At 46.9% G+C, this 21154-nt stretch overlaps 1 protein-coding gene across 1 annotated transcript in view; it reads right to left on the bottom strand.

Annotated features, from left to right (window-relative positions):
* Positions 1-21154, bottom strand: part of ATG14 (autophagy related 14) — a 44751-nt gene that overhangs the window by 6796 nt on the left and 16801 nt on the right. The window contains exons 2-7 of the mRNA XM_066608277.1: positions 11084-11146; positions 9924-9966; positions 8556-8637; positions 4226-4463; positions 3004-3233; positions 1215-1332 (exon numbers count right to left, since the gene is read on the bottom strand). Of these exons, the coding sequence (XP_066464374.1) occupies positions 1215-1332; positions 3004-3233; positions 4226-4463; positions 8556-8637; positions 9924-9966; positions 11084-11146 (774 nt within the window). The remainder of the gene's footprint in view (positions 1-1214; positions 1333-3003; positions 3234-4225; positions 4464-8555; positions 8638-9923; positions 9967-11083; positions 11147-21154) is intronic.

Below are 21154 nucleotides of genomic sequence, written 5' to 3'. Positions count from 1 at the left end.
TCCCTCTTTGGCCATCAAACTGACAGCAGCAAGGAAACAAAGCTGTCGGAAGACTCCAATTAATCTCTGCAGCCTCCACATTGCCCTCACAACTACAGCTGACTGATATGCAAATAAGGAAGATGGAACAATACCTCTGCAGCACCACTTATTGGATGGCAGCATTCCTTCAAATCAATGTACGACTTTTTTTTTACAAGTCTGTAAAACAATGATTGGTGATCCATATACAGACAGCTGTTTCGGGGTGTTTGCCCCTCATCAGTGTGCATTAGGTTTCTGGCTCAGCTGGTGAGAGACTTGTGACGTGGGTCAAATAAGTGGTGCTGCAGAGGTTTTGTTCCATTTTCCTTATTTGACCCACATCCCAGGCCTCTCACCAGCCAAGCCAGAAACCTACTGCACACCGATGAGGTGCAAACACCCCGAAACAGCTGTCTGTGTATGGTTTTCTGACTCGGTTTCCTATTCCCAATCAGTGTTTTACAACCTTATTAAAAAGTTATACATTGTTTTGCAGGAATGCTGTCATCCAATAGTTGGTGCTGCATAGGTATTGTTCCATCTTCCTTACTTGCATAAACTGCCGAGAGGAGCATGCCTCCTAAGGCCAGCATGGCCTTATAAGTCTCCTCACTCACTTTTTGGGTGTCTCCTTACACCCCTTCTGGGTGCTCTCCTTGGGAAGAGAAGATGCCATTTCCTAACCCACTCACCCCATAGGTATCTCCAAACACTTCTTGGGTGCTCTCCTTAAGGAGAGACAACACCCCTCTTGACCTAGCTGACTGATCAGAACTGTCTCAGATTGTTACTAAGACATTACACCTCCCCCTCCTCCCTGAAAAAGGACAGGAACAACATTTTTTTAATGGTACATTCACATATAAGACACACAGAGATTTTATCTCCATTTTCTGGATATAAAGTGTGCACCTTATAGTCAGAAAAATACGGTATCTATACTTGTGCCCCTTTTACAAGGGCCGACGATACGATCGCTATTTCACCGCCGGTTGCACACTCATTCCAGTTTACCTTGTCATGTAAAAGGGCCTTTAGACGTAACAAGTAAACATTGAGTGTTCATTGCTAGATCAGGCCTGCGGCTGATATCACAAAGCATGTATAAAAGAGCGCAGCTCTGAGGGTTACGTAGAAATAAAACAATTACGCCATGTTGGTTGGCTTGCTACCGCAGGGTGTATACTTGCCTATTATAAAGCTTTCTTGGAAGGTTGACATTTAATATATGTGACAAAGTATTGACAAGCTGAGTTGCATAGCATAACGCAGCGCTGATGGTGTACGCAGGATTGCTGTGCTCCATATCTGTAAGATGACAAAACAGACAGTTAGAGAAGCTCTTCTTTCTGAAGCCAAGTCCAGAGGTCCCTTTTAACGAGCCCCATAGACATGCATGTCATTTCAATACAGCAGGAGGGATAAGCAGCGACTGGCTACCTCTGGCACCACTCATCTCCAGGGAAAGAGATCAGATAAAGAAAAATCCATCCTGTCAGATCTTGGTTTCCTCTAATGAGAACCAAGAGCTGAAGGCTCCATAAACATCCGAAGGAGGACTGATCCAATCCAAATTGAAGAAAGTACTTAGCATCTATAGTGTACTTCAACAATCCAATGAAACCATCAGTAGTCCTGCAAGCTCAGTCTATGTCCAAATATCTTCAAATGGGTCTTATCCGGGTTTGGAAGCAAATCAAAAGGACACTTTCTGAAGTATTGATGACAAACTCAAATTTTATGTAAACATTAAAATGTCAATGGTGATCAATCCAAATAAAAAAAAAGGTTTATTACCAAGTTTTGTCTCATTCAGATAACTAAATTAGCACTTTATGCTGTGTAAGGACCCTGATAGCTGTTCGTGCTAAATCAAAAGATGTAAACGCTGCCAATGTCCGATTGATGAACAGTAATTCGTTCACTTACCTTTTGATTGTTATGGGCGATTTTACACGGGATGGTGTGTCGGGCCATAGATGCCTGACAGGTCGCCCCCGCGATAATCATTCCTGTGCTTTTACACAGGAACCAGCATCACTGACTGAATGGAGGTGAAGCAGCCGTAGAGCGCTTTCCCACCACCCGCTTCCATTCAGGGTAAGCTTTCGCTCAAAAGTGAATGACTGCCGGTTACGCGAAACGCTTGTCGTTCAGTTTTCTGCACGCGTTTACACGGGACAATTACTCTTGCCATCAAAGGTAAAGGAGCCCCAGATAGTCTCACCTAACCCCTATGTAAAGGGAATTGAATGACTGGATTCATCTGAAAATGTTAAGACACGTACTAATAAGTATACATTAGGCCAGCCGATCCCAACTTGTTTTTGTTAGCACTGGAGAAAAGAAATCTCTTTGAATCGCTTCCAATTCAGGGCTGGGACCACAAATAAATGGAGCCATCAGTCCCGCACCATCACAATATATTCTGCGGTCAGACACCTCCCCACACACAATAAGATCAGCCACCAGAACCTTTCCCCCCTCTTGTAGTCATCACATCCAGAGCTCTCCCCCCCCACAATAATCACACCCAGAACTCTCCCCGCTCCCCTCATAATAATCACACCTAGAGAAACAATATACCCAAGCTGATCACAGCAGAAGGCAGCACTGACATTCAAGCTCACTAGGTAATGGCCACACTTTGCCACTTGTCTCTGGTGGGCAGACATGCCTATTGTGCAGAACATCTGCTGTATGCAAATAGAGTTGGCAGTTTTCTTAGGTCGGGCTCACAGGAACGGATTTGAATTGCAAATTCTGTGATCGCCGTCCACACGGAAGATCTGCAGTAAATGCGGGCAATGAAAGGCACGCATTTCCTTCACATTCACGGGTACGAATTGCATATTCCGCAAGCAGAAGAAAAATCACAGCATACTTAATTTCAACATGGATTCTGTTCCTTACAGTGATTTCATGAAACCTATAAATTGCTGAATAATATTTGTATACTCCCAATGCCGTGGTCCTTACCAGGTCCTGGCGTACTCCTCTTCTCCTCCACCCAGTTGTAGTAGGCAGAGTAATCCCCATTGTTGGGTAGAGTTATCCAGGGTCCGGCAATACTAATGCTGGTATCTCCATTGTGATCATCACATACCCATCTTCCAGAAAGGTAAGTGGTCCTCCGGGCCTCGGCCAACTTGCTCACAGTGCTAGAGGTCATTGCATTGTCATTCTCAAATGAAACGTCGGCAGGATCTCTGACAACACAAAACGTACACAATTTACACAAAATCTTGTTGCATCAATTACATAGCAGTGCAGAATAGTAAACTATAGGTATAATATATAGTATAAACAACGAACCCTAGCAAATCTTACATTGTTACCACTTTTACTAAATCAGCGTTTCTTCACCAGTACACTGTTGGGCACCCGGTTTGCTTCTCTAGCTACTATAGGTATTACTGTGCCCCAATAACATCATGCACTTATTTTGGCTCTGTTCTGTACGGAGCTATAACATGATTCACAGAGGTATATAGCGCCTCCATTTTACATCTGCATACCTCAGGTTTCCTCAACAGACTTTTTTTCTGTGGGATTCAGTACGTATCAGGACTCTGTATGTATAGAGGTATTGAGGCAAGGTTCTCTACATTCAGTACCCGTTGGAGCAGTTTGGCCAAGTATGGAGGTGGCATGGCTTGTTTCTACAAAGCTTTGCCATATCCATAGAGCCTATAGAGTTCTTAGTACATGTCTTCACAACTGCTGGGCACTGCCGTGCAGTCACTGTCTACAAGTAGAGAAGGCCTTATAGAAACCTGGCATGCTCTCTAAATAACATTAAAAGGAACCCATCCTCAACTAGAAGTACCATAAACCAAGTTATGGTGCTTAAAGGTGATGTGGAGTGCAGGGAGCTGTATCTGCTTTTCACATGGTTCCCCGTTCCTGCGGTCACCCCCCACTGCACTCGGCATCACTTAAGTTCTAAGCACCATAACTTAGTTTATGATGCTTATAGGCGACGACAGGTTCTGTTTAACGAATGTCTGTTCTATCATGACAACGGAGTGGTTGTTTGCTCGGTTACTGCTGGTTGTTCTGGCACCAGCTAGACCTCTTGCATCATGTGAAAACAAGATGAAAGTTGTTGTGTGGTAAGAACTTGTTGAAAGTACAATAAGAACAAATAATGAGACGATCCAGAAGTACGCTATACTTTGAGTATGAAAACCTGCGTTACCTTGTTATATTTTTCACTTCCCCAATGGGGAATATAACTGAAGTCAGCTCCAAGATATGTGACCGCCGAAGACTGGCCAACTCTGCGTGCCGATTCTTCAGATCTTTATTCCTCTTCTCCACTACCACACTGAGCTTATGGTTCCGCCTCTGTATCTTTTCCTTCTTCTCCTGATGCCTTTGACTCCTGAGGTATAGTTCTTGGTTGTATTTCTTGGACTTGGAAAGAAGTTCAGAATCTTCAAAAAAAGAAAAGAAAAATGGTAATTAATGGAAATGAAGACTCTTTGCATTCAACAGCATCTGAATAGTTCAAACAGCTAGAGTTTCCCTTTAAGAGAATGGTTCAAATACATTATAATCATTGGTTTCCATCCAGCTGCAGAAAGTGAGACAGGTTGGAGACCACGGAGTTGAATACTTACTGCCAGGTTGCCTCAGATGTCCTTTGATCTACTTATTAGAACTTTCCACAGCGGACGACCTAATGTTGTACTAAGACTATGGTTTCTGTATAATCATACTATATGCCAAAGTAATATCCATATATCAAGGAATCACAATGGAAACAAAAGCAACAAGATATAAGGCTGGGGTCACACGGGGCGGATTCCCGCTGGAAATCTCGCGGTTTGGCCGCAGCAAAAACCGCGAGATTTCCGCCGGGAGAAGCGCCGCGGAAAAACCCGCGGCAGCTTTGAAGCGGCCCAGCCGCTCGCTCTTCCGCTGCAGCCGGCGCTCCTATAGAGGAGAGCGCGGCCACAGCGGAAAGAAAAAAGAAAGGACATGCTGCGGTCGGCAAAGCCGTGCCGCAGCTTTGGCCGGATTAACAGCAGCGGATTGCCCGTCCCGCGTGGACGAGATTTCTGGGAAGTCTCGTCCACATGGCTGGCTAATCCCGAGATTAGCGGCCGCAGGCGGATTTGCCGCGCGGAAATTCCGTCTGGAATTTCCGCGGCAAATCCGCCCTGTGTGAATCCAGCCTTACAGTGTTGAACAGATCATGCAGAATACAAAGCCATGTAGTTACCGGTCAAACCCTGCGCCTGCATGTACTCTAGTGGAGTGCAGCTCTAACACGGTTACACACAAGCCATAGGCCGCATAAAGTTTTCATAAAGTGATTTTCTAAGGATTCATTCTAAAACCAACCAATGAAGAGGAGAGAAGTTTTGTTTAGCTCAGATAAATATTTGAGTTGAATTTTAGGTTAAAATTAATTTATAAAGACATTTTCCACTCATTCATCCGGAATGGAACTTTCCACAAGTTTGTCTACAAATAGCTATTTTAAGCCGAAGATTAAAAGTGCTAATAAAAGAACAAGAGTCTTCTTGTAACGTCCACCCATCAGATGTCTGAGCCGTAAGAACTTTATTCCAGGCACATTTGCATAGCGTGTCATGTATCAGATTTCTAATATTAAGCCGCTGGACAGACCTTCCATGTGCTGACTCTGCGCTCCGCCAGTACAACATTATCCCTGCTCCCAGGGTATATGGGGAATGAAAGCAAGGACTCTTCTCATAGGACAGAGACGGCTAGGAAAGCTTCATATCATCTGTTGCTAGTTACACAACTTTTTCCATCATCACAATGCTTGATACAACCTAATCCACACGTAGCATTTCTTAAAAGGGTTATCTAAAATATTTGGGGGGAATCAACAGCTATGTATCTTTTTTTTTTAAGCAAAAAAAACTAAGAAAAACCTTGGCATACAGGATACTTGAGAAAAACTTTGCAACTTCTCTTCAGTTCTGAAAATAGGTATGGCCTCGACAAACAACTGATGATGATTGGCTGCAGCAGTCATAGACGATGATTGGCTGCAGCAGTCATAGACCTCAGCGGTAGACGATGATTAGCTGCAGCAGTCATAGACCTCAGCGGTAGACGATGATTGGCTGCAGCAGTCATAGACCTCAGCGGTAGACGATGATTGGCTGCAGCAGTCATAGACCTCAGCGGTAGACGATGATTGGCTGCAGCAGTCATAGACCTCAGCGGTAGACGATGATTGGCTGCAGCAGTCATAGACCTCAGCGGTAGACGATGATTGGCTGCAGCAGTCATAGACCTCAGCGGTAGACGATGATTGGCTGCAGCAGTCATAGACCTCAGCGGTAGACGATGATTGGCTGCAGCAGTCATAGACCTCAGCGGTAGACGATGATTGGCTGCAGCAGTCATAGACCTCAGCGGTAGACGATGATTGGCTGCAGCAGTCATAGACCTCAGCGGTAGACGATGATTGGCTGCAGCAGTCATAGACCTCAGCGGTAGACGATGATTGGCTGCAGCAGTCATAGACCTCAGCGGTAGACGATGATTGGCTGCAGCAGTCATAGACCTCAGCGGTAGACGATGATTGGCTGCAGCAGTCATAGACCTCAGCGGTAGACGATGATTGGCTGCAGCAGTCATAGACCTCAGCGGTAGACGATGATTGGCTGCAGCAGTCATAGACCTCAGCGGTAGACGATGATTGGCTGCAGCAGTCATAGACCTCAGCGGTAGACGATGATTGGCTGCAGCAGTCATAGACCTCAGCGGTAGATGATGATTGGCTGCAGCAGTCATAGACCTCAGCGGTAGACGATGATTGGCTGCAGCAGTCATAGACTTCAGCGGTAGACGATAATTAGCTGCAGCAGTCCGTCTGTATATTAAACATCACAAAAGCCGGCAGGTACATACTTATTGCTCCCTCTCAATAGGGAACAACAGACTTCCTTGACAGTCAGTCTGAAGTCAACCAATCAGATTGAGTGGTGGGGACCTACTACTTGACACATTGCCAGCAGGCACAGCTTCTTGCTTCATGTGAGAACAGTCATGTACATGTATGTTGGGATGTGGAAAGAGCTTCCTCTGATCTGAGGTGATGCTGCCATTTGTAATTCACAACCAAACACCCCTGGGCCCCAATCTCCAAGGGTGGTTGTGTGGGCACAACAACTGTGCCCCAATGTTCACAGCGCTATAACTTTATGGTGGTATCTCCCCACACCATACATTGACACTAAGGGTTAAGTACTTACAAAATGCTGTTGTATTAGAATATTTATTGAAACGTGAACACTTTTTGTGCTGTTAAAAAACTGCTCCTGATTACAAGGAGAGGAAATGATCTGCGTTTGATATATTTTGTGTATAAGTATATTCCCCTGATGGAGGAGACCTATGACTCAAGTCATTGCCACATTCTGAACTACATGTTTTTAACTGCTCCTGAAAACCCTTGGATTTATCCCTAAACCTGTGAGATCCAGGGCTTATATTCGAGCACTGCTCAGCCAATCACAGCCATCGCTTTGTGGAGGTGAGGTGGCTGTGATTGGTTCTTCAAGCACCGCAGCTAAGCCAATCAATGCAGCGCTTGAAAAACTAATCACAGGTGGGATTTATTAATCCTGTAACCAAGAAGTAATCCAGTGTGGCCTGCTGAGGACTGCGGGAACCATGTCGGAGCTCTGGAGAGCAGCGGGGAGGACCTGGACCGAGCCTTCCAGGTAAGTAAAATAAGACAGTCTCTAAAAATAAGCCCTAGCACCTCTTTGGGGGCAAAACGTAATATAAGACCCTGTCATATTTTCAGGGAACACAGTCTACTTAACACAGTGAGGACTTAAAAATAAATAACTTTATAGCATAGTTTCTTTTCGTTGTTTTTCTTTACACCACCCCTAGGGACAAATCCCGTATAAAAAGCACGATCCAAACATCGGCTTGTCGAAAGAAAAGTACACTCGTTACTAGTCAATAAGCCATTCATCTCCTAGATGCAACAATGTGACCAGTTTATGGCCAAAGTTCATATAAATCAGACAGATTCATCTATTTGTTACCTCTTAGCACATGACTAAGACCAAATACAGAGCTTTAAAAAAAATAAAAAATAAAAAGTTTAAGCTACATTTTCACACAACGATGATCACTAATAATTTGCTCAAAAGCCATTTTTTGAGCGATAATTGTTGTGTGTAAATGTGTGCCCATCGTGCACTTTTCGTCCATTCCCGAGTTCAGCTCAGCATAAAATCCATCGTCGGACCGCACGCAGCCCTGATAACATTATTTCAGCAGCTGTCCCGCTGGAGAACAAAAGTGATGTATTTAGAGAACAGATCACACGCTGTTCTCTAAATAAATGCAAAAGAAGCTACTTAGCTTCTAATGGGCTAATTAACCCATTAGTAGCTAACGCAAAATGATCGCTCAAAACTGTCAGTTTCTCACAAATTTTGAGCGATCATCTGTGTGTAAATGTACCTTTACACTGTGGTTAACACTTATTATGATTGGGTGTACAGCCTAAATCTACTCACTCTTTGCAATATCCTCATTGCCATTCCATATGCTCTGCTTCAGCTGCTCAATCCTCATCTTACAAGACATGATCTTCCATTTCTGAAAGAGAAAGGTCTGCAGTCACAACAGGATCAGAAAAGGCTGCCACCATTATTGTATATATATACAGATTTAGGACACAGTCATACTGGACAAAAGTATATTTATAGGTGTTTTACAGTCTATTTCTATTGATAACCTATTCTCAAGATAAGGCATCGATAGCTGATCAGCTGGGGTCTACCGCTTGGGGCCGGGAACAATCAATTGTGTGAGCGCCCGCTGTCAGAGCCCCAACACTGTAAGGGGAGGAAGCAGATCGCTCGGACAAGTCTAGTTTCCAGCACTGGTAACTACAGTTATAGCTCCGGATAAAACTAATAAGAGCTGCACTTGTAATCACCAGCACTGGCCTCTACACAGACTCCGCTCAAACCCCATGTACATGTTGGATGTCATGAAGGGGTTGGGACAAGATGGCAATAACTACTCTTATGCCCTATTATGGCACATGAAGTTATAGAGCAGGGTTCCCTGTTCCAGACCCTCCTATATGACCTGTAAAAGAGAGCCTCTTTGTAAAAAGTCGTTTGGTTCTTGTAGACTTTGTGCTGCATTCTGAAGGAAGTTGTGACTGATGGCAGAACATCTTTAAAGCGGTTGTCCCACTTCTAGCTGTTTTGCTGCAGGAAGCGGACAGCTCCATACATTGCACAGTGGTCCAGGTCAGTGCTGCAGGATGAGTCCTATTGCAGAAAATGGGACTCGGCCAGCAGTACCAACCCAGGCCACTGCACAATGTACAGAACTACACACTTCTTGGAGCAAAACCGCTAGAAATGAGAGAGCACCTTCAGGGTATGTTTTTGGCACATTTTGCTGCAGATTTGCAACAGATTTCCCCCCTTCAATTTAAATTCAATTGAAAGGGTGAAACCTACTGCAGATCTACACCAAAATCTGGGACCAAATGAGCGATGTGTGAACGTACTCTGAAGGGGCTCACATACATAAAAATAACAAAAAGGTATAAAGATTGTAAACTGATCCGTTTTGACCACTGACGATCACAGACCATGTTCTAAACTTTTTAGAGTAATCACATCACAATGTAAACCTGTCAACTGTGGCATTAAGTGGATTGTGCCAAGATGCACAACTCCTATGAGAATGCAGGACAGCAGAAGGTCTGCCAGGATAGGAGCCTATCTTACCGAGCGGCTCTCTGTCCAAGGACGTAAAGGGGGTCACAAGTGGGGGACCTGCTTTATGATGTTCACATGCCAACGTAGCATAATCCCTTTAAGCCTCATGTCCTTTGTGGCTCCTTTTAACCCAGAACTCACCAGCTTATCTGCTGCCAGCTTGCCCTCCACAACTGATGCCACCCTAAAAAAGGAAGACGTATTTTTAATACAGATGTGAACAATGCGATCTACAATCCAATCCTTTGCCATTTTTTCAGATATCAATATTCAGTGCAAGGCATCTTCGGTCTCTTTTTGGGGGGGGGGGGGGTGACTTTGCCTTTACAGCATACACACTATGGCAAAAGTTACACAACTGTATCCTGTATGACAATCACGACAATACCAAATGTATATTTTTCTGTACTATAAAAAAAATAAAAAGTCTCTTTAAAAAAATTATATATGTATATATATTTTCTTTCGCTATCTTCTAACTGCAATAGGCGTTTTTATCTTTCCGTTGATGGTGCTGCGTTTTTTTTGGTTTTTTTACACGATGGTCTGTGGTTTCTATTGATACCATTTTGGAGTACGTACAACTTTTTGATTGTGTTTTATTGAATTTTCAGGGTGACCAAAAAGTGCAATTCTGGCATTTTGTATATTTTTTCTGACAATATTGACTGTTCAGGAAAAACAACACATTATTTTGATGGATCGGACGTTTATGGATGCAGCGATACCAAATAGGGTATGATTTTGGTTTTGATTTTTTTTATTTTATTTTAAAATTATGTTCTCTCCGTATAGGGAAGAGAGGCGGAGTCTTAGAGGAGAGACCCCATTTGGTCAAGTGCAGGAGGGAAAGGTAGTACCAGCATGTATAGAGCCCTCAGGCAGGTCACTGCCCAATGATAATGAGTGGATGGATGGAGCAGGACAGCAGCACTATTCAGGAAGGAACATCATTACACATTCTGAGGCTATAGGCCCATATATTTATTTGTATTGGATGAGATGACAGGTATGCTATAAAGGGGTTAATATCAATTACGAAGAGGGATGTTTCCTTCTAAAGTAAGGACACCCTGCCAGGGGGTTTATAAGTTGGTATAGCTCAAGATGAACTTGGCTTTCTTATGCCAGTCTCAGATGTTGTACTGCAAGATATTAAACAGATCGTGTCAATTCTTGTTTGTAATCGCACTCCCGCTGTGAGGAGACGACTGATCGCAGAACACAACCCGCAGCAGGAATGTTAATAGTTGCAGTTTTCAGTCACTGAAGTGCACTGTTTTATGTGAAGTGCCACTTACTGTTTTTGAAAATCCAGCTGCGTTTCCCTTAAGCGATTTAATCTTTCCCTCTTGTCTGCAAACCTGAAAAAAAAACAAAAAAATAAATGTTAAAAGTGTTTACTCTGCAACAAGTGCATGCATTACTCAATGATTAAAGGGGTTGTCCTGGTGTAAACTGCATGGGAGCTCTGCTGATCAGCTATTCTCTGGCATGGTACACTTATGCAACAGCTGATTTCTGCAGGAAGCCCACAGCTCAGTTTTCACTGCAGTGGCCAGGCTTGGTATTACAGGCAAAGTTTCCAATCACATTAATGCCTGTAATACCAAGCCTGGCCACTGCAAAGAGAACGGAGCTGTCTGCTTCCTGCAGAAATCAGTTCAGTGCATGAGCGCAACCAACCTGGCAAACAGATGACTGGTGAGGCTCCCAGGTGAGAAATCCTTGCTGATCTGCTATTGATGACTTATGGCCAGTTACAAGGGACGATTATCGCTCAAAGTCATCTCAGATTAAATACAATTGGTCACAATTGCCAGAAATATCATCCAGATGAGCAAACTTTGCTCTAGACAGGCATGCTATTTCTATGGATAGAGATAAGCAGCTACAAGGCAGATCTGGCGCTAACGTGGGGTTTTGACGTTTATTTACGTTTTTACTTTTTTTTCTATCCTTTAACTTTATTTTTGTCCCATTAAGGGACTATTTCACCACACTTGATAGGTTTTACAATACACTGCTAGACTTCAGTGGAACTTATGTAGAACTAAGGATAGTGGAAAGGTTTGCACATCATCCGTGTTCTTGACCCACTTCTGGCTTACTGAAGCAAAATACAGATCTGATCTAAGGATCACTTATAGGGGTTTTCCCAGCCTCCCCACTCACTATTATAAGGGGGTCCTGCGGTTATCGCTATTAGGAGAGACCGGTCGCTGTTGTCAGGGTACCTTGGCATTCCAGAAAATATTTCATAAATAATAAGAATATATCTTGTTATTTGTATAGTGCAAACTTATTCCGCAGCGCTTTCAGGTAATTTATTTTTTACCCCCCACCAAGTTGGGTACTCCTTTTACCGACCTCAGAAAGATGGAAGGCTGAGTCTACCTTGAGCCAGCTACCTGAGACATGCAGGGATTGAACCCGCAACCTTCAGGTCGTGAGCGAGAGCTTAGGACTGCATTCTGCTGCCTTAACACTCTGCAGCACTAGAGGATTGTGAACATTTGTACTGATATTGTACCCAGCAGGACATGTTCCACAGCATCACAATCATTAACCCCTTTCCCTCTAGAGGACATACATTTACATCCTGCAGCCTTGGGGTATGTATGAAGAGGCAGCGCAGGCTGCTTGTTACTCGGCGTCAACAGCTCCGCTGATCAGTACTATTATCTTTTTAAGTGCCGCTGTCAGAACTTTTAAATTCCCAAAAGATGTTTGGGGGTCCTGTAGGGCCCCTCAATAAAATCACAGGAAGCCACGTGGGTTTTTATGGCAGTTTGGGGCCTTCCAAAAGGCCACAGGGTGGTCTTAGCAGACTGCCTATCAATCCATGCCGATGGGATGGCTTGATAGACTGCCTGCCTGATAGTTTAATGTAATGCTACGGCATTACATCATACTGCAGGAGCGATCAAAGCATCACTAGTTGTTGGGGACAAAAAAAAGTAAAAATCTGAATAAAAAAGTTTTACTAAATATATAAAAAAACAAAACAAAAACAAAACCCCACCCTTTTCCCATATTTATGAAATAATAAATAAAGAACACCAGAAATGCATTGTCTCCCAGAAAAAAATGCAATAAAAAGCGATCAAAAAGTCGAATGTATTCAAAAATGGTACCAACACAAACTACCGGATGTCCCAGATGTTGATGGAAAAATAAAAATGTTATTGCAGGCAGAAGATGGCGGCAGGAAATAATTGTAAAAAATTAAATGTCTTTGAAAAAAAATAAAAGTAGTACAGCTAAAACAAAAACAAAACTACCGTATATTCCGGCGTATAAGGCGACGGGGCGTATAAGATGACCCCCCAACTGTCACCTTATACGCCGAGAATACAGCGGAGCAAAAAAAAAAAATCATTACTCACCTCCCCCGGCGTTCTGCGGCGCTGCTGCAGAATGTCGCTCCCTCCTGGTCCCCGGCAGAGCATTGCTTTCTGGACGCGGGGCTTGAAATCCCCGCCTCCAGAAAGCTAATACTGTGATTAGCTAACACACGCCGTCAGCCAAACACAGCCATTCAATGACATCATTGAATGGCTGTGATTGGCTAAAACACACGTGCCTTCAGCCAATTACAGCCATTCAATGACATCATTGAATGGCTGTGATTGACTAACACACGTGCGCCTTGAGCCAATCACAGCCATTCAATGATTGGCTGACGGTGTGTGTTAGCCAATCACAGTATTAGCTTTCTGGAGGCGGGGATGTCAAGCCCCGCATTCAGAAAGCAATGCTCTGCCGGGGACCAGGAGGGAGCGACAGCCTGCAGCAGCGCCGCAGAACGCCGGGGGGAGGTGAGTAATCTTTTTTTTTTTTTTGACACTTTCTTTTTTTTTGTATTACCGGCGTATAAGACGACCCCCAACTTCAGAGCAGATTTTTGGGGGTTCAAAAGTCGTCTTATACGCCGGTATATACAGTATATGTTTGGTATCATAGTAATCGTACCGACCCATAGAATAAAGTTATGTTATTTTTGTTGCAGTTTGTGCGCCGTAGAAAGTTGGTGTAATGGTTTTTTTTTCTCATTTTACTCCACTAAGATTTTTTTTTTTTAAAGTTTTTCAGTACATTATATGGTACATTAAATAGTACAATTGAAAACTACAACTCGTCCCGCAAAAAACAAGCCCTCATACAGCGACGTTGATGGATAAATAAAGGGGTTATGATTTTTTTTTTTTTTTTTTTTTTTAAAGGGGGAGAGGAAAAAACGAAAATGGGGGGGAAAAAAGGGGGGGGGCCGTGTTATTGTGGGGGTCCTGTTTGCTCTTAGTGCACTCTCTCTTCCCCAGGTAAGGGCTTATTAACGTGGACGAGAAAATCGTACAAGTTCTGTGCGTTTGCACGACGCATAGAGTCGTGTGATGTATTACACCATTGTTTCCAAAGGGTAATTTACTCAAGCGTTTTTCCTCTCTCAGCAATGCTAAAAGATAAAAAAACGATAGCAAGTTTTTTGTTTTGTTTTTGCAAGAACGCAGAAAACCCCTTAAAAAGAATAAAGAAAAAAAAAAAAACTTTTCTACATCAGAGTTCGATGCAATTTTTAATTTTTTCCCTTATTGTAACAAGCAATTTTCACACAAAAATACACTGCACTCGCAGATATAAGAGTGCGATATCCATCCATCTACAAGTTCTACTACGGCACTCCTCCATCGTGTACATTCGCGCCAGCCATTTACTCTATGACCCAGTGTGACAGCAGGTTCTTGGGTCCAGCAGTACCTGCTTACCTGTTCTCACCTGTTATACACTCCCACAGTACGCCCTCTGCTGGCAGGAAGTGGCACACAGCAGTCACATCCCAGCTACTACCGGTAAGTGAAGCCTCATATTCCCGTGTGGAGACTGATGTCATTATCTGTGGTCAGTATCGGTCAGCGACCACCTCTGCTGACACGCACGGAGGGGATGCCATCAGCTGCTGATCTATGTAGTTGTGGCAGCCAGTATTCCGTCCCTGTGACTACTGGGAAAAGCCTTTATATGTCCTTCATAGATGACATTTTAGCTGCTGCATTATTTTACCGAAGAGAAGTAGCTCAGGGCAGCCAATCCGGTCAGAGGAGGGGTCCGAGGGTGGCCAAAATCTACACTTCACCTTTAAGGGAGCGTTCATACTGCGGTTTTTTGTATCCGTAAAAAGTATAAAACCATATACTATAAGAATCGGGAAGTTTTGGGGGAGGGGGGGTTTAAGGGGAAAATATATAAATGGAAGATATGTATGGGAATATGACATTGTGTTATAAGCAATAAACCCCAAGTTTAACCAAGAAGAAAAAGCTTCTGTAACAGAACTGTATATTATGTGATCAGAACTTTGTTTAAGGCCGCCTGCACACGGGCGGAAATCCCGCGGCGGGATTTCCGCCACTGAAAGTCTGCATAGGAGTGCATTACAATACGCACTCCTATGCAGACGGCCGCGGTTTGGCCACGTGAAATCTCGCGCAACAAACAGCGGCATGTCCTATTTCTGTGCGGGGCTCGCAGAGCCTCGCACAGAAACGTCACTCACCCGGCCGCCGGCTCCGGTCTGCGCATGCGCCGGCTGCCCGGCACATGAAAGAGCCAGGGCTGCCAGGCGCGGGTGAGTACGCGCTCCTGCCTGCAGGCGCTGGGGTCGGGTCCCCTCGCCGCCGGATCCGACCCGCCCGTCTGCAGGCGGCCTAATGGTTAAAGTACACCCACGTATGTTTTCCTTAAAATGCCAAAAAAAAATAAAAAAATAAAAAGTTAAAAGAAAAATAAAAAAAATGTGTATATTTAACAGATACAAAAACCGCAGTGTGAACGCCCCTTTACTGGGCTTATAGTATGAAAAGCAGTTAAGCTGATCGCTGTCCAATATCGCCCCCATTCTCATAGTCATTGCAGGAACGGTGAGACGTGTTTCATGAGCCGGTACACTCCGTCCTCACTGATCCTACAGGCCATGAAAACGTTGGTGTATATGTGGTTTGGCATCTGTCACAACTGCAGGATCGGTGGGGCAGAGTGGAATGAGGTCCAACGAGGTGACATCACCATGACTCTATACATCACATGCCGAGTGCTGGCATACACACATATCCTCCAGGCATGATCTATACACAGTATGAGACGCCGTCACACAATCCACTTCCTGTGATCAGGAAAATAATTACCACTTTATGGTAATCTAATGTGTTTGATATCTTCTAACATAAGAGGACTCATCGTTTGGGATAACTAGCATGCACCCCATCACCGCTCCCACCCAGATCACCGCCAGCACTAGCATGCACCCCATCACCGCTCCCACCCAGATCACCGCCAGCACTAGCATGCACCCCATCACCGCTCCCACCCAGATCACCGCTAGCACTAGTACGCACCCCATCACCGCTCCCACCCAGATCACCGCCAGCACTAGTACGCACCCCATCACCGCGCCCACCCAGATCACCGTCAGCACTAGCATGCACCCCATCATTGCTCCCACCCAGATCACAGTCAGCACTAGCACGCAACCCATCACCGCGCCCACCCAGATCACCGCCAGCACTAGCATGCACCCCATCATTGCTTCCACCCAGATCACCGCTAGCACTAGTACGCACCCCATCACCGCTCCCACCCAGATCACCGCTAGCACTAGTACGCACCCCATCACCGCTCCCACCCAGATCACCGCCAGCACTAGCACGCACCCCATCACCGCGCCCATCCAGATCACCACCAGCACTAGAACGCACCCCATCACCGCCAGCACTAGCACGCACCCCATCACCACGCCCATCCAGATCACCGCCAGCACTAGCACGCACCCCATCACCGCGCCCCTCCAGATCACCGCCAGCACTAGCACGCACCCCATCACCGCGCCCATCCAGATCACCGCCAGCACTAGCACGCACCCCATCACCGCGCCCATCCAGATCACCGCCAGCACTAGCACACACCCCATCACCGCGCCCATCCAGATCACCGCCAGCACTAGCACGCACCCCATCACCGCGCCCATCCAGATCACCACTAGCACACACCCCATCACCGCGCCCATCCAGATCACCACTAGCACACACCCCATCACCGCTCCCACCCAGATCACCGCCAGCACTAGCACGCACCCAGTCACCGCTCCCACCCAGATCACCGCCAGCACTAGCACGCACCCAGTCACCGCTCCCACCCAGATCACCACCAGCACTAGCACGCACCCAGTCACCGCTCCCACCCAGATCACCGCCAGCACTAGCACACACCCCATCACCGCTCCCACCCAGATCACCGCCAGCACTAGCACGCACCCAGTCACCGCTCCCACCCAGATCACCGCCAGCACTAGCACGCACCCAGTCACCGCTCCCACCCAGATCACCGCCAGCACTAGCACACACCCCATCCCCGCTCCCACCCAGATCACCGCCAGCACTAGCACGCACCCAGTCACCGCTCCCACCCAGATCACCGCCAGCACTAGCACGCACCCAGTCACCGCTCCCACCCAGATCACCACCAGCACTAGCACGCACCCAGTCACCGCTCCCACCCAGATCATCGCCAGCACTAGCACGCACCCAGTCACCGCTCCCACCCAGATCACCGCCAGCACTAGCACGCACCCAGTCACCGCTCCCACCCAGATCAGCACCAGCACTAGCACTAGCATGCACCCAGTCACCGCTCCCACCCAGGTCAGCACCAGCACTAGCATGCACCCCATCACCGCTCCCACCCAGATCACCGCCAGCACTAGCATGCACCCCATCACCGCTCCCACCCAGATCACCGCCAGCACTAGCATGCACCCCATCACCGCTCCCACCCAGATCACCGCCAGCACTAGCATGCACCCCATCACCGCTCCCACCCAGATCACCGCCAGCACTAGCATGCACCCCATCACCGCTCCCACCCAGATCACCGCCAGCACTAGCATGCACCCCATCACCGCTCCCACCCAGATCACCGCCAGCACTAGCATGCACCCCATCACCGCTCCCACCCAGATCCCCGCCAGCACTAGTATGCACCCCATCACCGCTCCAACCCAGATCACCGCCAGCACTAGTATGCACCCCATCACCGCTCCAACCCAGATCACCGCCAGCACTAGCATGCACCCCATCACCGCTCCAACCCAGATCACCGCCAGCACTAGCATGCACCCCATCACCGTTCCAACCCAGATCACCGCCAGCACTAGTATGCACCCCATCACCGCTCCAACCCAGACACTGCCAGCACTAGTATGCACCCCATCACCGCTCCAACCAGGATCACCGCCAGCACTAGTATGCATCCAATCACCGCTCCAACCCAGATCACCGCCAGCACTAGTATGCACCCCATCACCGCTCCAACCCAGATCACCGCCAGCACTAGTATGCATCCAATCACCGCTCCAACCCAGATCCCCGCCAGCACTAGTATGCACCCCATCACCGCTCCAACCCAGATCACCGCCAGCACTAGTATGCACCCCATCACCGCTCCAACCCAGATCACCGCCAGCACTAGCATGCACCCCATCACCGCTCCAACCCAGATCACCGCCAGCACTAGCATGCACCCCATCACCGCTCCAACCCAGATCACCGCCAGCACTAGTATGCACCCCATCACCGCTCCAACCCAGACACTGCCAGCACTAGTATGCACCCCATCACCGCTCCAACCAGGATCACCGCCAGCACTAGTATGCATCCAATCACCGCTCCAACCCAGATCACCGCCAGCACTAGTATGCACCCCATCACCGCTCCAACCCAGATCACCGCCAGCACTAGTATGCATCCAATCACCGCTCCAACCCAGATCACCGCCAGCACTAGTATGCACCCCATCACCGCTCCAACCCAGACACTGCCAGCGTTAATAGACTTCTCAATGATAAATTCAGTTACAAAGAGCTAAATTCTGTGTTCCTATATAGCAGTGTTAACAGGTAGGTTTAACCCTTTACTGACCAAGACTATTGGGCTCTTAAAAGGGCCGTCTGGGATTTAAAAATGTACCCTTAAGTTACCCCCAACATGGGTGAGCATGATATCAGGCCCTGAAACTCGGCCCAATATCGCGCTGGTGAACGTATAGTTTACTTGAGGACGCGAGGTGTTTTTCAGGCAAAAAAAACCCACATCACATCTGTGAAGTTCTGATCCTCTCGCATGATAGAGGATTGGACGGGTTTCCCACTGATTTCAATGGGAAACCCTCAATCACACAGTATGCAGGAGCCATGCCATGCATTAGAGGCCCCATTAAAATCAATGGGTGATGCGTTCCGAGAAGGGCAATAAGTTAGAACATGCCACGATATTTTCCTGCAAAACGTCACTCATGTATATGACTCCACTCAAAAGAATGGGACTCATATTCGTGCGTCACGCAATGCACAAATATCGCACGTGTTTCTTGGCCGTGTGAAATCAACCTTAGGCTACACTCCCACAGGCGGGCGCCATATCGGACCAAGAAACTCGGCCCGAAATATAGCACTTGTCAACGAGCATTTTATCCACAGATAAGTTTTCACGTACATGAAAGTGTCAGTGTGGACGGGCCTCAAATCAAAAGCTTACAAGAATAGACAAAGTTGCATATAGGCCGCCTGCAGACTCACCCGCCTGCCCACCCACTCCCGGCATCTTTTGCTATGAGCTAGCGCATGCGCAGAGCGGAGCCGGCCCCGTCACCACTAACATTTCTGTGTGGGCCTCTGCGAGACCCTCACAGAAATAGAGCATGTCGCGATTGGTTTTCCGCGTGTGTTTTCGCTCGGACAAATCGCGGCCATCTGCATAGGATTACGTTTTGTAATGCAATCCTATGCAGGCGGGTAGGGGCGGAAATTCTGCGGGAAATAGCACCATGGGCCTCAATAGCAACTAGAACTCACTGATTTGCCTCTCCCAAACCCTAGGAAAAAATTATAATAACGTTCTTGCAATTATTTGCGTTGCTTTACACATTATACGAAAATGACCGTCTCTGGGGGGCAGTCAGTGGTGGGTGGTATTACATCCGCTAACTGCTGATATCTCGCTGACAGATTTTACTTCCATCACCCATAACTTTAATTGCTGATTAGAGATGAGCGAACGTACTCGGTAAGGGCGATTTCGCAATCGAGCACCGCGATTTTCGAGTACTTCACTACTCGGGTGAAAAGTACTCGGGTGCGCTGTGGGGCGGGGGGTTGCCCTCTCTCTCTTCCTCTCCCCCCCACTCCCCGCTGCAACCCCCCAGTCACCCACAGCGCCCCCGAGTACTTTTCACCCGAGTAGTGAAGTACTCGAAAATCGCGGTGCTCGATTGCGAAATCGCCCTTACCGAGTACGTTCGCTCATCTCTATTGCTGATATTTCCACCTTCTAATATAAATAATGGTCAGACCTGCAATCTACACACTTATAACCGCTGATGTCACCCTAATGCCTTGCAATTAGAGCTTCCGCCACCATAATCACTACAAAGTCATTAAGAGAATCTAATTGACATGTACATATCCTGCAGAACAACTAACACGCGCCGCCAAGAATGATAACGAGTGCAAGTCATCACCAGCCCACAGGAGGAAGGGGACAATATAACCCCCTATCCACAGACAACTAGCTGATCAGTAGGGGTCTGAGTGCTGGGACCCCCAATCATTGGCAGAGCAGGGGTCCCATATCCCTCAGAGACTGGCAAAATGAATGGAGTGGCGACCGCTCCATTCATTTCCATGGGAGTGCAAGCGCCCAGACATCTCTGACACCCCCATTCATTTGAACGAAGAGCACCAGAGGTTGTCGGGCATTTGCACTCTATTTTCAGCACTCCCATTGAAATTAATGGAGTCGTGGGTGAGCATGTGCATGGTCACTTAATTTGTTTTGCCAGTCTCTCAGAGAAATGTGGGACCCCCGTTATGGTAAATGTGGGGGTTACAGTAGTCTGACCGTCACGCATCAGCTAATTATCCCCTATCCCATGGATCAAGGATAAATTAACCCCTTAGTGACCAGCCCATTGCCTTTTTACGTCCTAGCTTGCTGAGCCTTAATCCCTGAGGACATAGAAACATGTTTCCTGTAGGGATTAAGGCACTGGAGGTGAGGACGAGACAGCTCCTTGCTGCTGGCTCCCAGAGGTAGCCGGCAACCTGGAGCTGCCATTCCGGGCTGCATGACCCCTCCCCCGGTCACCGGCATTTACCCAATACTGGCGATTATATAAAAGTTAACAAAAAGTTAAAGATTCAGCTGCCCTGATGGATCGGATTCATCAGAGCAGCCGAAAGTACTCAGCCGCCTTCTCTGCACTGTCCCGCGCTGTCCTGGCCTCCCGGGTCTCGAAGGTGCCTTCTGCGCATGCGTGCTGGACAT

This window comes from Eleutherodactylus coqui, chromosome 6 (genome assembly GCF_035609145.1).
Source record: "Eleutherodactylus coqui strain aEleCoq1 chromosome 6, aEleCoq1.hap1, whole genome shotgun sequence".
Taxonomy (NCBI): Eukaryota; Metazoa; Chordata; class Amphibia; order Anura; family Eleutherodactylidae; genus Eleutherodactylus; species Eleutherodactylus coqui.
The sequence above is the reverse complement of the archived record's forward strand: the minus strand, read 5'-3'. Positions and strand labels throughout refer to the sequence as shown.